Genomic DNA, 17459 nt, shown 5'->3' with positions numbered 1-17459 from the left:
AAAGTAACGCTTACAACAACAAACGGGCAGTAATGCAGGCCATAAATCCTACATTTCAGGCTTTGTCCCATTCAGACTTGTTTCAAAAATCACTAAATGGCAAAACACAACACGCCAATGAATCGTTTAACAGTGTTTTAAGGACAATAAGTCCAAAATCTACCTTTGTAGGAAGAAAAACCTTCGAATTAGGAGGTAGATATACTCTTCTAACATTTAATGATGGGAACATAAGCAGAATACAGGTTTTATAAGGCCTAATGCGGTGCGATTTTGGTTTAAATGCTGTTGTTGCACTGGAGGATGAAGACGTCCGGACTCGTAAAGCATATACAGTGCACCCCTAGAGATGACCAAAGAGTCCATAATGCAAAAGAATAGGTAAAGGCTTACTGAAAGTGAGGGGGGTGATCACTACAGTCCAGTAGGCTTCTAACTATTGTAAGTTACATTGGAATTGTAAATAAAGGCTATCTTGGTTTGTTTTTGCGATTACCAAAAGTTTCATGTTTTTAACTTTAGGTCTTGATGTTTGTATTCAAACTCGTTCAAGACATCTCTTAACGTATGTATGGAGCTGTTGTCTGGTGGCCAAAGACGGAAGCCAAGAAGGCGGTAGCTTGTCTGGCAGGCATCCAACGGATGGCATGCCTTGCTATCACTTGGGCTTTTCCTAGTACACCGGGTGCAGCTCTAGACTGTTGGCACAACCTCGCCTCCTGGACATTGTTATTCAGGCTATGACCAGGAGGAGTGCCTACTGTCTTCAGCAAGGGCTGCAGCAGTGGGCTCTGTAGAATTAGCATCATGATTCAGGAGGATGCTCTGCACATGATCTCTGATCAGATGCCACACAATTGTTTTCCTTTGACAACCCTTTAGGATTGTAAAACCTCCTAGGGACGATTGGTCGGAGGGAAGAAAACCTCTTTCACCAGCTTAGTTTGAATGGTTTTCAGGCGGCTCTATAACAAAAAGCGGCACATTCGCTGGAATAATGGGGTAAGACCATGTAGGGAGCTGATGGTCCTTATTGGTCCGTTTCCTACAGTTTTTCAGGCGGAGGTCGTAGCTATTATGGAATGTGGTCGTGAGTATCTTCGTCTGCGCTATAGGAGCAAGACGATCAATGTTTTCACGGATAGTCAGGCAGTACTGATGACGCTGGACTCTTGTGTGTTCAAATCCAAAGTTGTCTGGGATTGCTATCAAGTCGTTTCTTCCCTTGCCAGAATCAACGACGTGACTGTTTGTTGGGTTCCTGGTCATAAGGAGATCCCTGGGAATGAAAGAGCTGATGCCCTGGCCAACCGGGGCTCAGCGTCAATTATGATAGGCCCTCAACTGTCATTCCAAGGTGTGAATCCTTAGGGGCTATCTCGAAATGGGTTCGCGCTGAACATGAGAGATGGTGGAGGTTGCATCTGGGCATGAGAATGAGCAGAATGGTACTATAGTCACCTTCCTCCAGAGTGGCGTCTGACCTTTTCTCACTAAATAGATCAATGTCTTCTTGGGTTAGTCTGACCACGGGACATGGTCACCTGAGGAAGCATCTTCACAGAGACTGCATCCTTCTGGAGGATCCGCTTTGTAGAATGTGTGATGAGCAGGATGAAACTGCCGAACACTTGCTCTTTGATTGCCCTTCAATAGCAAGGGAGCGGTATGCCATCTTTGGTAGTCTGGACAAGAGTGATGAATTTCCCCAGAAGGACCTGATAGGTTGTTTTCGGAGGTTTGTGGAACTGCTGAAATCATAGACTTTTAGGCCTCATGGTGTGCTTCCGGGGTGCGCAAATACCCTTGAGGCTTAAGTGCAAGGCAATATGCCGCCCCATTAAAGAAGAAGACATCTCTTTGAAATTTTTACACATTGTTTATTGTGACATATTAAAAACTCAAAGAAGCAATTATTAATCCAATAATAATTTAAAAGAAATAACACAAAATTTAGAATTCCCTTCACTAAGCTTCACTTCTACCGCTGTCAACAAACGAATTGGTATTTTTACCTTTAATATGGAAGATTTATAACGGCTTCAAACTACTACTCCATAGTATAATAAATTAGAGTGTACAATAACCGTGTAAAGAAACTGCATAGCTTTTAAATCAATTTCTTGGTGCTGTGATACAAATCCGAAGACTCTCGCTACACCATTTACTGATGTCTTATTCTGAAGACGTGTGTGTGTGTGTGTGTGTGTGTGTGTGTGTGTGTGTGTGTGTGTGTGTGTGTGTGTGTGTTTTTAAACCTTTATATATATAGACAAAAAACTTATCTGTGGTGTAATGGTAGCACATTCACCAGGAAAGTGAGAGATCCGGGTTCGAGTCCCGGCGGAGCAAGTACTTTTTGCGGTTCTATGTTTATTGAAATTAAATTAGGCTATTGCCACTTATACAAATTTAGTGAATGTAAATAGAAGTCATTTGACAGGTATTTGGTCTTCCGAGTTTGATTATTTAAACACATATTTGAAAGAAACGGACGAATACAAAATAATTGAATTATATTATATATATATATATATATATATATATATATATATATATATATATATTAGAGATTAAATTATAAAAATTGAGTAGTAAATTGTAAAATATTCCCTGATACAGTATGATACGTGATACAGTATCTGTCGTGTTTTGTATGTTACCCTTTAGTATAGTCTGCGCTGGAATATGTCAGCTGTTTTCCTAATTACAAGTTGGATGTTTTTTATTTATTTATATATATGTGGTAATATACAGAACTTGTGTCATTCCATTTTATGTAAATCAAAGAGTCAGGTAGTGACAACAATTTTAGGTTATTCGTCAAATAGTAAACTCAAGACCAGGTCAAATTAGTGGAGTAAATTAGGGCTTTTTAATTCATGAAATTTGAATTAAAATTCATTCTTAGTCTTGTTTTATCTGTGAGTTCCATGGAGTAAATGAGACTGTAGAAGAAAATAAATTAGGTTATGTAAATTTACTAGATCATTATTTGGCTTTCTAAGTTTCAAGATAAATCTATTATGAATAAAAGCTATAGTGAGAAAATCAAACCTAAATCCAAAAGGCCTAATGAGAACTGCAATAAATCGAAACCTTCGTAAGTAAAAACATTTTGTATTGATTTGGGTATTACATATGAATTTTTTTATGACTTATTTTACCTAGTTTTGAACAATTTACAGTGGCACCCAGGTCCTAGTGGTCAACCCACTTCTATAATTTATATTTTGAAATTTTTTGGTATGTTATTCAACATATATTTCACATAGTACACACATGCCACCTAATAAACATATACTGGCTGCAGTATAATAAGCGTCCAACGCTGGAATGATTGATAATATCAAATGATAATATTCATCATTAATTATGAGGAAAGAATCCTCCATATAAGTACATAATCCAAATTACTTTAAAGGTATTTCAAATCCCATTATTAAAAGTAATAACATTATGGTGAATAAAAAACAATGGAGGCTATGTGGGGTAGAGTACGATAAGTGGACCCGTTTTTTCCTAAATTTATCAAACGATGTTTAACTGTTATGCCCATTGATATATTCAACCAATAGTAATTAATTTGAACAATAACTAAAATCATCTGCTACAACTGTACACAAATTTTCATATTCTAAACACAATTTGTTCTATAAGTAACTTCTTTTAAATACAAAAAGGTAATTAAATTTAGAAAACTATTTAGTGTCTCCTTCTCGGTTTTAAGATGTTTGTTACGTTTTATTTATTATTTAAATGACATTTTCCTGTCATCTGCGTTAATGTTTTGTTTGTGTAATGATTATGGTTTTTTAAAAATATTATCTATGACATAATGTAATTTTTTAAACTATTTCTATTAAAAATGGGTTACCGTTGGAAATAAAATAAATAAATAAATTTGAAACGTGTGATTTTAATTTTTGTTCTATATATATATATGTTAATCCTCCAACTGATGACCAACTGCACAGACGTTCATCAATACCACTTGAGAACTGATAAAGACGGCACAGCAGTCGGTCAGCTTTCCACTATAATTTTGTGAAAACCGTTTAAGTATAGGACATAACTTGCACCAGTCTAATGCTCTACTTATAAATACCAATTCACTCTATATAGTTCATATTCATAATATTACTTCTTGTCAGTTAATATAGATCCAAGTGCCATATGGCATACAGCTGATGGACTATGCAGCAGGTGACACGCTGCACGGCCTTGACATTCTTTGTTACTACTGTTGCTAGGTTATTATGAAGGCTAGTTGTTAATAATGGATTGTTATGTTGTGAAATGGGTGATCCTCGTTGTTCAAATTATGTATGTGAACATTAGATGATGAAAATATTAGCAAATGACATATCGGCAAATTAAGTGTAAGTTATGATATTTCATTGTCAGATTTGTTGTCAGGAAGTATGGATCATAATAAACCGGTAGAATGTGAGTTGAGTTAAGTAAAAATTGATAGTGACAGTGAAAACGACTTATCATTATCTGATATAGTTCCTCTTGCCCAAAGAATTCATCAAACACAAATATGGATACGTGTAATATCAAAAAAAGATGCACATACTTTATATTTTAATCAAAAAATTTTTGTGTGTTGTAAATAAGTGTGTGTGTTAAAATCTTTTTGTTCACTACAAAACTGGGTAATTCTGAGCAGTTACTTGGTCAACCCCATACTTTTTCATATTTTACTACGATAATCTAGAGATGTATGTGAAATTAAAAAAACATAATTTAGGCCCAGGAAAGGTAATGTAAATGAAAAATAATATTGAAATGAGCAGAATTTTGATCCAAATGAACAATGTTTTTCTTAAATTTCGAGCTACAAATTAATGAGTTGTTATCGAGTTGAGACGAGTGCCTCCGGCCATCAGCGCGGGCTTCAGGAGCACCTTAGATGACCGCGCTGACGTCAACGAAAGAAAAACATCCCTCGAGATAGTACATATCAGTAAAATATCAAATTCTAGAGGGCAAACTTTGGTGCGTTGCAAAACGCCGTGTTCGTACAAAAAACTTTTTAACTTTTCCTGATTTTCACTTCAAACCGTGAAACTAAGTAACGTGTTCTCACACCCGTCACATTAAAAAGGATTATCGGAGGAACCACTAGCCATAACGGTACTGTCACAACTGGCCTTCCGCGCGTCTCCCGCAAGGTATTGTTATTACGTGGACTTTGAACCTTCTTATCGCTCAGCAATCTTTAGGACGGCCTTGCGGGGCTTGAATTATATGTTTCTTGCTTTCTGAGAACATCCTTATGACCGTAGTAAAATATGAAAAACTTTGGGGTTGACCAAGTAATTGCTCAAAATAACCCAAAACTGTGTATATTTTGTATATTTACAGTATGTTACTATCTCAAGTCATGTGAAAGATACATGAAGTGAAACTTAAAAAACAAAACATTTGCAATGCACATTTTTCAATTTATGTACAAATAAAATAAAAAACAATACTCTAATAAGTGCATATTTATTACTTTAAATTTCTCTCTGGTTTCTAACAAAAAAATTATATATAACACTTACTACTTAGCATTTAGCACATATTTTTTTTAAATATTCTAAAAATATACTGTGAAAAGACAAAAACCAGTGTATCGTTCAGGGAGTTTCTTATTATCAGTTGGAGGGTTAATATCGATTGATAGTTCTGTTATACGATATATAAAGTATCAATGATTGCAATAAGCGATATAAAAACTGTATCTGCTTATCGTGTTCTGTCTGCTATGTGTGTTTATAAAATATAACAAACGAAACAGTATTACATTTACTTACTTTAGTAATTGTGAAATTAACGGCTGACTCAGTAAAATACAAGTTTCGTGTTGTTAACCTATTGCTATAATTCTTCTGAACAAGACAATATAAAGTTTTAATGGATGCAAATGACAAATAACAAAGTTATAGAAAATTAAAAGCGGAAATACTTTTCTTGCACGGAGTAATACAGGTATGTAATTTTTCATGGGTGTCATGTGGTCTTGTTTCGATCATGAGTCAACCCTGTATTGGTTGTTGCTGATATCAGTCGTTAGGCTATATTTTTGAATACGTAAAATAAAAAATAATGCTGAAATCGCGAGAATTTGGACCAAATAAAATATGTTTTTGTTAATTTAGACCTTCTAAGAATAAAAGTTTGTATCAGCCCGACATAAGTGCCTACAACCATCAGCACGGCTTATGGCAGCATAGTCGGGATGTATGAAAAACAGTAATAATAATAAATTTGTTTATTTATTGTAAGACATGTTACATACATTGACAGAGTCTAATTCAGCTACAGACTAAATAGCATTGTTTAAATAATACTGAGTAAGTATAATACAAAAATATTATGTATATAATAATATTTAAGACATTAATTGTCCAGCTCAGTATAACACTGATTATACCACTAGTTTATCTTGAAACAATCATTAAAAGTCCATTTTGTTAATAGAAAAAAACTCATCAATATTATAGAAAGGATTTTGTAACAGCCCATTCCTTAAGTTTATTTTTATACATTATTTTTCAGAGGTCAGATGGTTCAATTTGTTATGCACTTTTAAGCTAACTACAACATGACTACTCAAAGATCTACTCAATCGAAAATAGTCAATTAAAATGTTATTTCTGTTTCTTGTGTTGTAATTATGTGTTTGTGTATGGTTTATTACACCTCATTGTTTAAAATGTAAACAGATAACTTAAACTAATATAAATGAACTATTGTAAGAATTCCTAGGTTAATGAAAACAGGTTTACAATGGTAGAGATATTAAGCTTTTACCAACAATTCTAACAGCTTTCTTTTGAAGCACCAGTATTTACTGAACTCTAGCACTATTTCCCCACAGTAATATTTCACAATTGACTGAAAGTAGCCAAAATATGCAGTCCCAACATAATTTTCACTTATCCAGCAAGATAGTCTCAATAAAAATAATTCTAGATAATTTACTAGACAGAAAATCAATGTGAGGTCCCCATAAAAGATTATTATCAACACGAGCTGCTAAAATTTTGATTACACTATTAATTTGTCTTTTGCTTTATTTGTTTATTAACTCGTCCTTTGCCCTTGTTTAACTAGCTATTGATATAAATAAATAAACTATTAACTTTTCAAAACAAAACTGTAATAACACTACTTAATTCAACATTAAAACTATTTTCGGGAATTGATTTTAAAGTAAACAAAATGTTTTGAGTTTTAGTTTCATTCATTAAATCACAGTTTTTTTTTAAACCATATTGATGCTTTGTTTATTGTGGTGTTGGTTAATTTCTTTAGTTCATTCAGGTCATTACTACTATTGAAAAAGTTGTGTTGTCAGTGTAGAGAAGCGTATTAGCATCAACAGCCAATGTTATGTCATTGATATATATGATAAAAAGTAAGGGTCCAAGTACTGATCCCTGAGGGACACCATACTCTATTTTAATTTCCTGTGACCAATTTCCTTTGATATACTTTTTGTGCTCTATTAATGAAGTATGATTTTATAAAATCAAGGGCACATCCTTGAAATCCATAATGCTTCAATTTGGCTGAAATAGCACTGTGTTCTACACAATCAAAGGCCTTACTCAGGTCACACAAAGTGGCCTAAGCAAAGGCCTTATTTTCAAAAGTTATTTACTACTAGTTAGTTGCTACAGTGTATTTCGTAGTAACTTGTCAATGGCATCAATAGTGGATTTACCTCTTCTGAAACCAAATTTATTTTTTTCAAAATAATCACTTATTTGGTCATAGACCAGTAGTTCTAGTAATTTAGATAGGACTGGGATGACCGAGATGGGGTGTTAGCTACTTGAATCATTATTATTGGGACCTTTTTTAAAGACCGGGCAAATTCTGAATACTCAGTTGCTCTGGAAAAATACCCTGAATCATACACATATTGAAGCAAAGTGTCAGTAGGTCAACAAAAGTATAAATCTCTCTTTATAACAGATAATAGTCTAAAATATCTAATAAGATATATTGTAGATGTTATTTATTATCTGAATTTTTTAATCTTTTAGCTGCCTCAATTGTATCAGATGGCTTGATTGATTTAAGCGATAAAAATGATGAATGAGGTGTAGTTTTACTGTTGGTTTTAATTATTTGCCATGCTGCTTTATTTTCATTGCTGCTAGTTTTAATATAATTGGTGTCATGATTAAGTTTATTTTTTATGGATAGTTTATACTCTTTTTTTGGCAGTTAAAAAGTTTGTCCTCCCGATTTGGCCATTCCGACCATGGTTCAGTCCCGTCATGGTCGGATATGAAAGTTTGTACTGTATCTGTCTTTTCAAATAAAACTATTTTTACCATTTGATGTAATAAGATCTTGAGTATATTGCACATTAAGGTCAGCCATTACACCATCATGATCAGAAAAGGGAAAACGAATAATGTTACAAGAGTTAACTCTATTCTGTTCAAAATTCACAAAAATGTTGTCAAGGCAATTTACACCTCGTGTAGGAATTTGAAATGCTCTCATTTTGCTTACGGCACTTCACTTGTGAAGATGATAGAGTGTTAACTTCAGGAACTGGGCTCTCATCTGTGACGTCAGAAGTTGTTGTGAGGGGTGTTTGATCTGCCTCCTTCATACCAATGGCATTCTCCAACCTCCTCACAAAGCTAAGATATGGGAGGCGATTTCTCCACTTATATATATATATATATATATACACAACAAATTTTCTAGATTTCAAACATATCCTAAATAAACACTTATTTATTATTATTCAAATATGTTCCTGTAAATATATTTACAATTAGTTGTAAGATGTGTAAAGCATTACAAAATAAAACACTTAAAATAACAAAAAAATTCTATAGGGTATTAAAATGCTTACACATACATATTGACAAATTAGTATAGAATATTAGTTAAAATACATACATTTTGTTATGTGAATAATATAAACTGTATTAGAAAAGGTGGATATAAGTATAAGCATGTAGATAAAATAGAAATATACACAATAAGCTGACAAAATACTTTTTTCTAACTAAGTTTCAGAATGATTACACAAACTTTGAATTATAATTTAAAAATAATAACTGTTCAGCTTGTTTGCTACTTAGACGTGTGTGGCATTCTGAGATAAGATTACCTGCTGCAGAAAAAATGCCTTCCTGAAGAGCTTACAGGATATTACAAGGAACTTGTAACTAAGCTTTCGGATCAGGAGACAACTGCGAGAGCACATCTCAAATCCCTCCTAAAAGTTACTAAAACCCTACCACACTCAACGCATCTTAGAAAAACCAACAATTCACAAGTGTTTAAAAAGGATCACTATAGTTTCTCACTACAAGTCGCAAAAAGGACAGCTTTCCAGTCACCCTTTCCTTCTCTTCAAAAAGAACTAGTTAAATTTTTAAAACTTTTGATACATCTCAAAACAAAAAACAAGTGCCAAATTCTATTATTGCACCCCATTGCAATTTGGGAAAGCGTGACACTGGGAAAGGAAGGATAACACTTGGCAGCTCTCCACCACAGATCCAGTTTAAAAACCTAAGTGAAGAAAATCATGAAGATTTTTGTGTAAAGCTTCTACCCCAATCTGCTACTGTAGTAAATAAATCTAGAAGCCCTCCATATACTGCCAAACTTCTAAAGCCTGAACAGACTTTTGAGCAGTTCTTCTGGGATAATATTGAAGAGTACAAACAAAACACTTCTGTACAGCATAGTTTTTTAGATTATAGATTGTTGTCCAGAAAGAGAAAAGAAATTTATAATACATCATCAAAATATTGACAGGCTTAGTAATAAAATTGATTTACTAAATCACTTTCTGCTCCTTTCAAAACCAGACATTACAGTGCTTACAGAACATGGTCTCTCAGAAAATACAATTGAAAATGTCGGATTAGTGAATTACACTTTAATTGCCCAATACAGTAGGGAAGAGTATTAAAAAAGGAGGTGTTGCGATATTCAAGCGTAGTGATCTTCAAAATGAAATTGAATGCATTAATGTCAAAAGCGAAGAACTCATCTGTGAAATGGCTGCTATTGGCATTCGCATAAATAAAAAAAATCATGTTTACAGCTTAGATGTGTATTGCCCTCCGAGAAGTCCATTAGAACAATCTCTGGAACTATTAGCTGGATCACTTGACAAATTTCCTACAAATAACAGTACAATCTGTGTTGTTGGTGACTTTAATATTGACAGCCTCAACAGATCCTTGGACAGAGAAAATAGCAAGTTTAGTGATGTTCTTTCTTAACTCGATGCCACCTACCTGCAACAAGGACTACACTCACAACTGCCACTTCAATAGATATTTTACATATGTACTAACCTATCCTCTGATAATTTTGACATAACAATGTATGAAAACAGTCTCTCAGATCATTCCGGACAACTTTATACAATGAATTTCTGCTCAACAACTACAAAACAAACAATATTAACCAAAAGAAACCTAAGCTATGAGAAACTATCAGCTTTAAATGATCTTCTTGGAATTCAGTCTTGGGAACGTGTCTACCAATCTCAAAACTCAGAAGATGCATACTTCAACTTCATAGGGACTTTGACTACAGCTCTTAATGTTATATGTCCACCTTAAACAAAAAATTATAATACCAAGAAACAAACTAAAACTGCCTCCAACCTTGAAGTAAATGAGCTACGAACAGCTTTTATTCAAGTCCGTGACCATTTTTTAACTACAGGACAAAATGAAGACAAAGCTATAGCTGCACACAAAAAGAAAACCTATGACCTAAAATTAAAAAGTTTGCGTAAGGAAGCTAATCACAACTTTATTGTTGAATCAAGCAATAAAAGTAAAGCTATCTGGGAAGGCATTAATAGTGAACAATCAACTATAAGGAAAGATTCAGCTTCTCTGTCTGGAGGTTAAAAATTACTGATGATTATGTAGAAAGATCTTTTTACTATAGTTGAACAGTTTAATTCTTATTTTACAACAATCACAGAAGAAACCCTTAAACTTAATAAGGAGACAAGTACTAATACCTTTAGCACACACAATAACTTCCTAGGAAATGAACTTCTTTCATTTGAGTTGGCATCCGATGATGAAGTGTTAAACATCATCAACTCACTAAAAACCTCCTCCTCCTCAGGCTATGACAAGATTTCATCAAAAATTTTGAAGTTCTGTAAGGACATGACTTGTCAGCCTTTAACTGATGTAATCAATAAATCCCCAGCACAGGGAGTTTTCCCCTCAAAGTTAAAATTATCTAAGGTCTATCCACTACACAAAAAAGGAAATAAGCATGATGCATCAAACTTCAGACCAATTTCTTTAGTTCCAACTGTGTCTAAGGTACTAGAGAAAGTAGTACTGTCAAGAATTCTTGAACACCTTAAACACAATGACCTGATACCGAAAGGACAACATGGGTTTATCCCAGGAAAAGGGTCAATCCATTTCAAATCACCCAGGTCATGTTGCTCAACATTTTTAATTTGCTTAATTTTTTTATTATGAGTTCCCTATGGGTAGACAATCACAAAACACTATTTGAAAAAATTTTACAAGCCATAGTTTTTTCCTGGCGGCCATTTTAAAATGGCGGTTTTGCAGATTTTAGTAAAATACGCGGTTTGCGAAAAGTTTAATTGCCAAGCTATTTTTAAAGATATCAGAATAATCCAAAAACCAGTGTGTTCAGCATAAAATGAACTTCAATTTGACATTATAATAATGTTTCTTTTGTGCAAGAAAGTCAGTCAAACTTGTTCTGCAAAATCTTGGAAGAAAATCATCAATTGTTACTTTTTAAGACCATAAAAGTTTAAGAAGGAAAAGAGACTCACTACTAATATTTTATTTCTTTGTTGAAAACTAATATAACTACCTACTGAAAAAGTTTTAGCCCTGAGAATGCTCTCCTTTTTTTTCTAGAGCTTTTCAAAAATGGCCGAAAGCCTAATAATGTCAATTTTCTAGGGTTAATAACTAAAAAGGGACTGAATGAAAATAAATGAAAATTTTACAGAATGTTCTTTATACAAATAGGAATATCTCATAAAAAAATTATGACTGAGACTTAACTACATTTAGAGATATACAGCATTGAATTTCAGTTAAACGCGCTACCCTTTTTCTCGCTTGTGCGATACCAAGTTAGCAAACAAGGGCTTGTTTAAATCATTATGTTAACAATAAACTTATATTTAATGCTCAAAAAATTATATTCCTTATTTAAACCTACTTAGGATTTACAATAAAAATTATTTAAAACCAGATAATAATGGTATAAATAAACAATACTCATAATCACAAAATACCACTTGCGCACTTTAGGAAAAATAATTTGCTTAGGTCTATTATACTGTCAAAATGTATATAGATGCATTTCAATTTATGTTCTAAAATATAATATTATTAAATATATTTTATAAAATACATGAGTTACAAGATTATGAGTTACTATTTAAAAATATTCCTCAGGTACTAACATATATTTTTACACAATCTACATAATGGAGGTAATTATTTATGCTTCAGAGCAAAATCTGTTAAGAAATGAAGAGGTACATGCTTATCAAACTAGAAGAACTCAGGCATATCATCTTCCAGCCTACAGAACTACTCTCTACACCAAAAAGCCATCATTTGCTGGAGCCAAGCTTTTCAACAGACTTCCCGAGGACCTTAAAAGTTGCAACCCGAATCTTAAAAGTTGCAACCCAAAGACAATGGAAAGACAACTACATGACTGGCTGATGAAGAAGTCAGTCTACACCATAAAAGAATTATATTGCATCCTTGACCTTTAATTTTTGCCCTCTTTGTTTAAATTTTCTTCTCTTGTAATGTAACCGATTTGGACTTTTTTTTGTTCATGAATAAAGAGTTCTCTTTCTCTTTCGCAGTGAATGGAAGTTGCTACAACATTGAACCTCCTCTTGACTAATTTAGCCAACAAAGGGTAAAGTCTTTTATTTTCTTTCCACCAAACAAGTGGATCCTTATTTCTGTCAAGGTAGTCGTCCTCTAAGTAGCGGTTTAGCTCTTGAATTGCTGCAGATGTTTTTGAACCTAAAATAAAAACCAAGTGCTAGAATAATCAACTATAATCTCATTACATTGTGATGATAAAACAAAATTGAGGATTTTGTTTAGCAAAATAAAGTTTGCATGTTTGTTAAACCTAAGCAGTAATATTGTAAAATATATTTTCTTATTAATTACCTTTCTTGGAAACCCTCTTCTCAAGATCTTCCCAAATTGAGTATTTTGGAAGTTCTTCAGTCAAAGCTTCTGGTGTATCATTTTGTGCTGATGAATCTTCATAATCGGTGCTTTTTTATTTCTTCTGCTGCAACTTCACTTGAAAAGGCAGTCAACTTGAACCTCGAATCTAATATAGTTGCCAATGCTACAGTTTTACTGTGTACTATGTTTGCAAATCAAACCTATAATCCACTTAGTAGTTCACCTAGTAAGGTTTTTATTTGTACAGAAAAATTATCTTTTTGCGTCTTATTGCATACACCAATAAAGCCATTTACAAGTAGTATAACTTATTCCTGGTGACATAGTGTTCCCCACTTACATTTTTTGTCACTTCTTCAAATGGTTTTAAAACTATGCTGATTTCCTTACAGATTCTCCATTCAGTTTCCGTTAGGACTGGAAGACCTTTATTGATTAAGGCAATTGTATCAGAGCCACGTAAAAATCTTCTGACAAGGAAGCGTCTGTAGAATACAGCTGAGGCAGCTTTATTGTGCTGAAGGTTGATCTGAAGGACCTTGACCCCCATGATCAGCCGCTCCACCCCGCGCCCTCAGCTGAAACTACTCCACACCAATGAGCACCCTCCAGTTCCTCCCTTTAAGAGTAGCTGAAGACTGCTCATCAACCAAAATTACCAAGGTTCTGGAGTCTCCCATGTGGACATCTCCAACAACCCTCCAGTCGGACACAGAGATCCCAGCATTTTGTTTCTTAATGGCCCCAAGAATGGTTGCAGAGTCCTCGGCCATAGGACCATCGACCCTGAGGAAGACCTTGATAGATCTTATGAGTTCCTTGTAGTCCCCACAGATCACACCTATCCCCCCAGGGCCTCCAATCCCCAGCCCTAGAGCCAGACCCTGCAGCCAATTTCTGGTCTCCATCATTGCCACACAGCATGACGAGAGCCCCCCTTTCCGGGAAGTACCTCTTGAACTGCAGGCACACACCCTCCGCTGAGAGAACCTCGTCGAGGATGCGCCCCCGCAGCTCCATGGCCTCCTCCTCTGAGAGGCGTCTCTCAGGAAAGCTCACAGGGACCAAGGCAAACTTGTGTCCCGACAGAACCTCCCTGAAAATGTCTCCCACTCCCTCCTCCGTTGAGGGATTGGTATTCATCGCACGCTCTGCTTGCTCAGGAGATGCGGTTGGGCGCCTCCTCGGCAGGGGCTTTTCCGCAGAAGAACCGCCCGAGTGCCCTCTCTTCCCACTCGGAGGAGGGACAGCGCCTGCAGTTCCCCCCAGCACTGAATCCCTCTGCTTTTTCAGCTTTCTTCTTTCGTTAGCTGACATCTAGCTCGTTTGCTTCCTCCATTCACCGTCCGGAAGGCAGGTACCATCAGCTTTCTTTTGATCCATCACCCATTGCTTGTGCAATTTAAAGGGGAGCTTGAGGTTGTAGTCTAGTTCACATGCTTCAGAGTCTGTGTCCATGGATTCAACCTTTGCACCTGCATCATCGACTGCTGAATCATCGTTGATGGTGGTAGCGCTTGAGGAACAGGCAGAGTCATCCAAAGCCTGGTTGCTGGATGTAACTGCCTGTTGCATTAATTCCAGATCATGGTCTGTTGGGGTTTGTTTTTTGTGTTAGAATCCATAAAAGGTCCCACAAGTACCGAGGAAATAAAAAGTCCGCCCAGCCAGAGCCCCGCATGACCAGGTAAGGCTATTTACGCTTGGGGGGGGGTGCCCAACCCCCAAGGGCTTTGTTAGCGATGCACAACCCCTGCGCCATGCATCCCTTAAGCACGGGTCGCCTCACACCGTGGGACTGGGGGCCCTCAGTCAAATCAAATTTGTGTGTTGCGATTCCAGGCAGACCAACCGAGACTGGTCATACCCAGACTGGCACCACTACTGCGCGGCGCCGAGAGTCGTCACCGCGCAGAACACACATTCGGGGCACTAGCCAAGAGTTGTACTTGATGTACCAGGGAATACGCTCTTGCAAACAGTGGAACTAATGACGGCAACTGGAAGAATATATTCTTTCACACCTGAAGAAATGAAGAGCTATTCTAAAGCTATGGAAATTTATCTTTCAAGATTAAGAAGAAATGTAAAATAGTGTTCCATATCAGTAACAAAGTGTGTTACACATTTTAGCATTATTTTTAAATCATCGTAAATTGACTGAAAACTGTATTTTTTGCTTTTTAAAATGCTTGTAACTCAAAATCAAAAAGTCCAAAAAATTTTAAATTTTTTATTTAAACTGTTTCTTGTGGGTAGAACACATAAATAAAAAATCGTACACTTCTGAGAGGTGAAGGCTCAAATCATAATGTAGAATTGGTTAATTTGACCCTAAGGGTGCAACTGCTTATAATATGATACTATAGCCTATCTACTATTCACACATTTCAGCTGTTTAAAAGTAATTGTTAATTTAAACTAATCATATGTTATCAACAGACACTGATAGCTTATGCAGAATTTGGTTGAGGTGAATCTAAAATAAACATGTTCCTTCAAAATATTCTCTTCAATTATGACAATATAGGAAATTTCGTAAAATAGACACGTTAAATTACCTTGGAATGCTTGGAATCAATATCCATTAAAAAATTTGAATGAATATTGATTGGATATACTACAAAACTGTCCACCACAGTTCTAGCAAATATTTCGGCTGCATCTCTTGTTAATCCCCTAGGCATGTAAAAATCAAGATGGCAGCCAATCAATAGGTAAGAAATGATAGTCAGTGTAATATTTTAAATACATTAACACTGTAATACATTGGGATTAAATTTTACAAATGTTCAATATTCTTATTTTTTAGAGTTGAAGCAATTAAAGTAACAATTGAAAAGAAAAAAGAATGTAATTCAAAAGCTTTGAAGATCGTTACTAATTTTTCCGATGGAATCGTCAGTGAATCTTCTCTAGTGGAGAATGTAAGTATAATGCAGAAAATAAGTTGATTTATAGTTAGTTACATAAGTAGGTTTTTAAATAACCAGTAAGTATACAAGGTGTTTGAAAAGTCTGGGTACGGCTTAATATTTTACAAACCATAGCAGATAACATCTATAAACTTTGCACAGTGTCATATGGCTATGTAAACTATTTTTCCTTGCTATTACCATGATATGCCAACCATGGGGGGACGGCCCACAGAGGAAAACATGGAAATCTTAAATGAAAGCATGGGTCGAGTGATACCTCATTTGAAAGAGCTCACTTAGTAGAGTTGAATGCCGCAAACCGCATCTCAAAAGGTTTATCCAATCAGAAATGGCGGGTTGTTTTAGGTACACATTGTGAAGTACATTATGCGTTGCCATTTCTGACTGGATCGTCATATTCTGATGCGGTAGGCGGCGTTTCACTCTACTAACCGATGTTTTCACTGACTTTTTTTTAATTAGCAAATTATGTCATAAATTTATAACACAATAAATAAAACTAAAAAACATTGGTATTTATTGTGATTTATTTATTTATAATACCATTCAACTCTACTGAGTGAGCTGTTTCAAATGGGGTATCACTCGACCCATGCTTTCATTTAAGATTTCCATGCTTTCCTCTGTGTGCCGTCCCCCCATGGTTGGCATGTCATGGTAATAGCAAGGAAAAATAGTTTACATAGCCATATGACACTGTGCAAAGTTTATAGATGTTATCTGCTATGGTTTGTAAAATATTAAGCCGTACCCAGACTTTTCAAACACCTTGTATATTTTATGTATCTATGTTTATGTCCTCAATAAAAAAGGTTTTTTATTTTATTTTTAAAGGGTTATGTTCACACCAGTTGGATTTGAATTTAACAAAATTGTTTAAAAATTGTAGAGACAAGGCAGAATCAGCAGCTGCAATTCCTTGAAAGCTGGCCTGCAAGACTCTAAAATTGATTTTGGCTATGATTCTAATCGCCTTTTTTTGGAGCCTGAAAGCTCTTCGACTGATTGTTTGCGCAAGCTTCCCAAAGCACCAAACCGTAGGACAGATGGTAAATCAAGCTGTAATTCGCCACTGTCGGTACCTGACTCAGGCAGTATTTTAATCTCAGAACAAGATTCCTGAGAAAATTTAGACGCAAAAGTGGTCACTGTGCTCATTCTAAGTCAACCCTTGAAAAGGTATATTCCAAGGTAATTTGAAGATCAGACTTGTTCCAGTGTGGGAGTCTGCTAAAAATACAATAGGCCCACACTGACATTCCATAGGGCGCAAAGAAAA

General features: G+C 35.2%; 1 protein-coding gene across 4 annotated transcripts in view; it reads left to right on the top strand.

Annotated features, from left to right (window-relative positions):
- Positions 1-2735: 2735 nt before the first annotated feature.
- Positions 2736-17459, top strand: part of LOC124363289 (putative RNA polymerase II subunit B1 CTD phosphatase RPAP2) — a 43110-nt gene continuing 28386 nt past the window's right edge. For 2 of the 4 annotated variants that reach the window (XM_046818538.1, XM_046818515.1), the window contains exons 1-2: positions 2736-3103; positions 16054-16168. In XM_046818538.1, the coding sequence (XP_046674494.1) occupies positions 3027-3103; positions 16054-16168 (192 nt within the window). In that variant the 5' untranslated portion in view covers positions 2736-3026. The remainder of the gene's footprint in view (positions 3104-16053; positions 16169-17459) is intronic. The other 2 variants (XM_046818522.1, XM_046818530.1) reach the window with 2 other exon arrangements.

The sequence above is a fragment of the Homalodisca vitripennis genome, chromosome 1 (assembly GCF_021130785.1).
Source record: "Homalodisca vitripennis isolate AUS2020 chromosome 1, UT_GWSS_2.1, whole genome shotgun sequence".
In the NCBI taxonomy this organism is placed as follows: domain Eukaryota; kingdom Metazoa; phylum Arthropoda; class Insecta; order Hemiptera; family Cicadellidae; genus Homalodisca; species Homalodisca vitripennis.
Note: the sequence above shows the minus strand (reverse complement) of the source record. Positions and strands in the feature narration are given on the sequence as shown.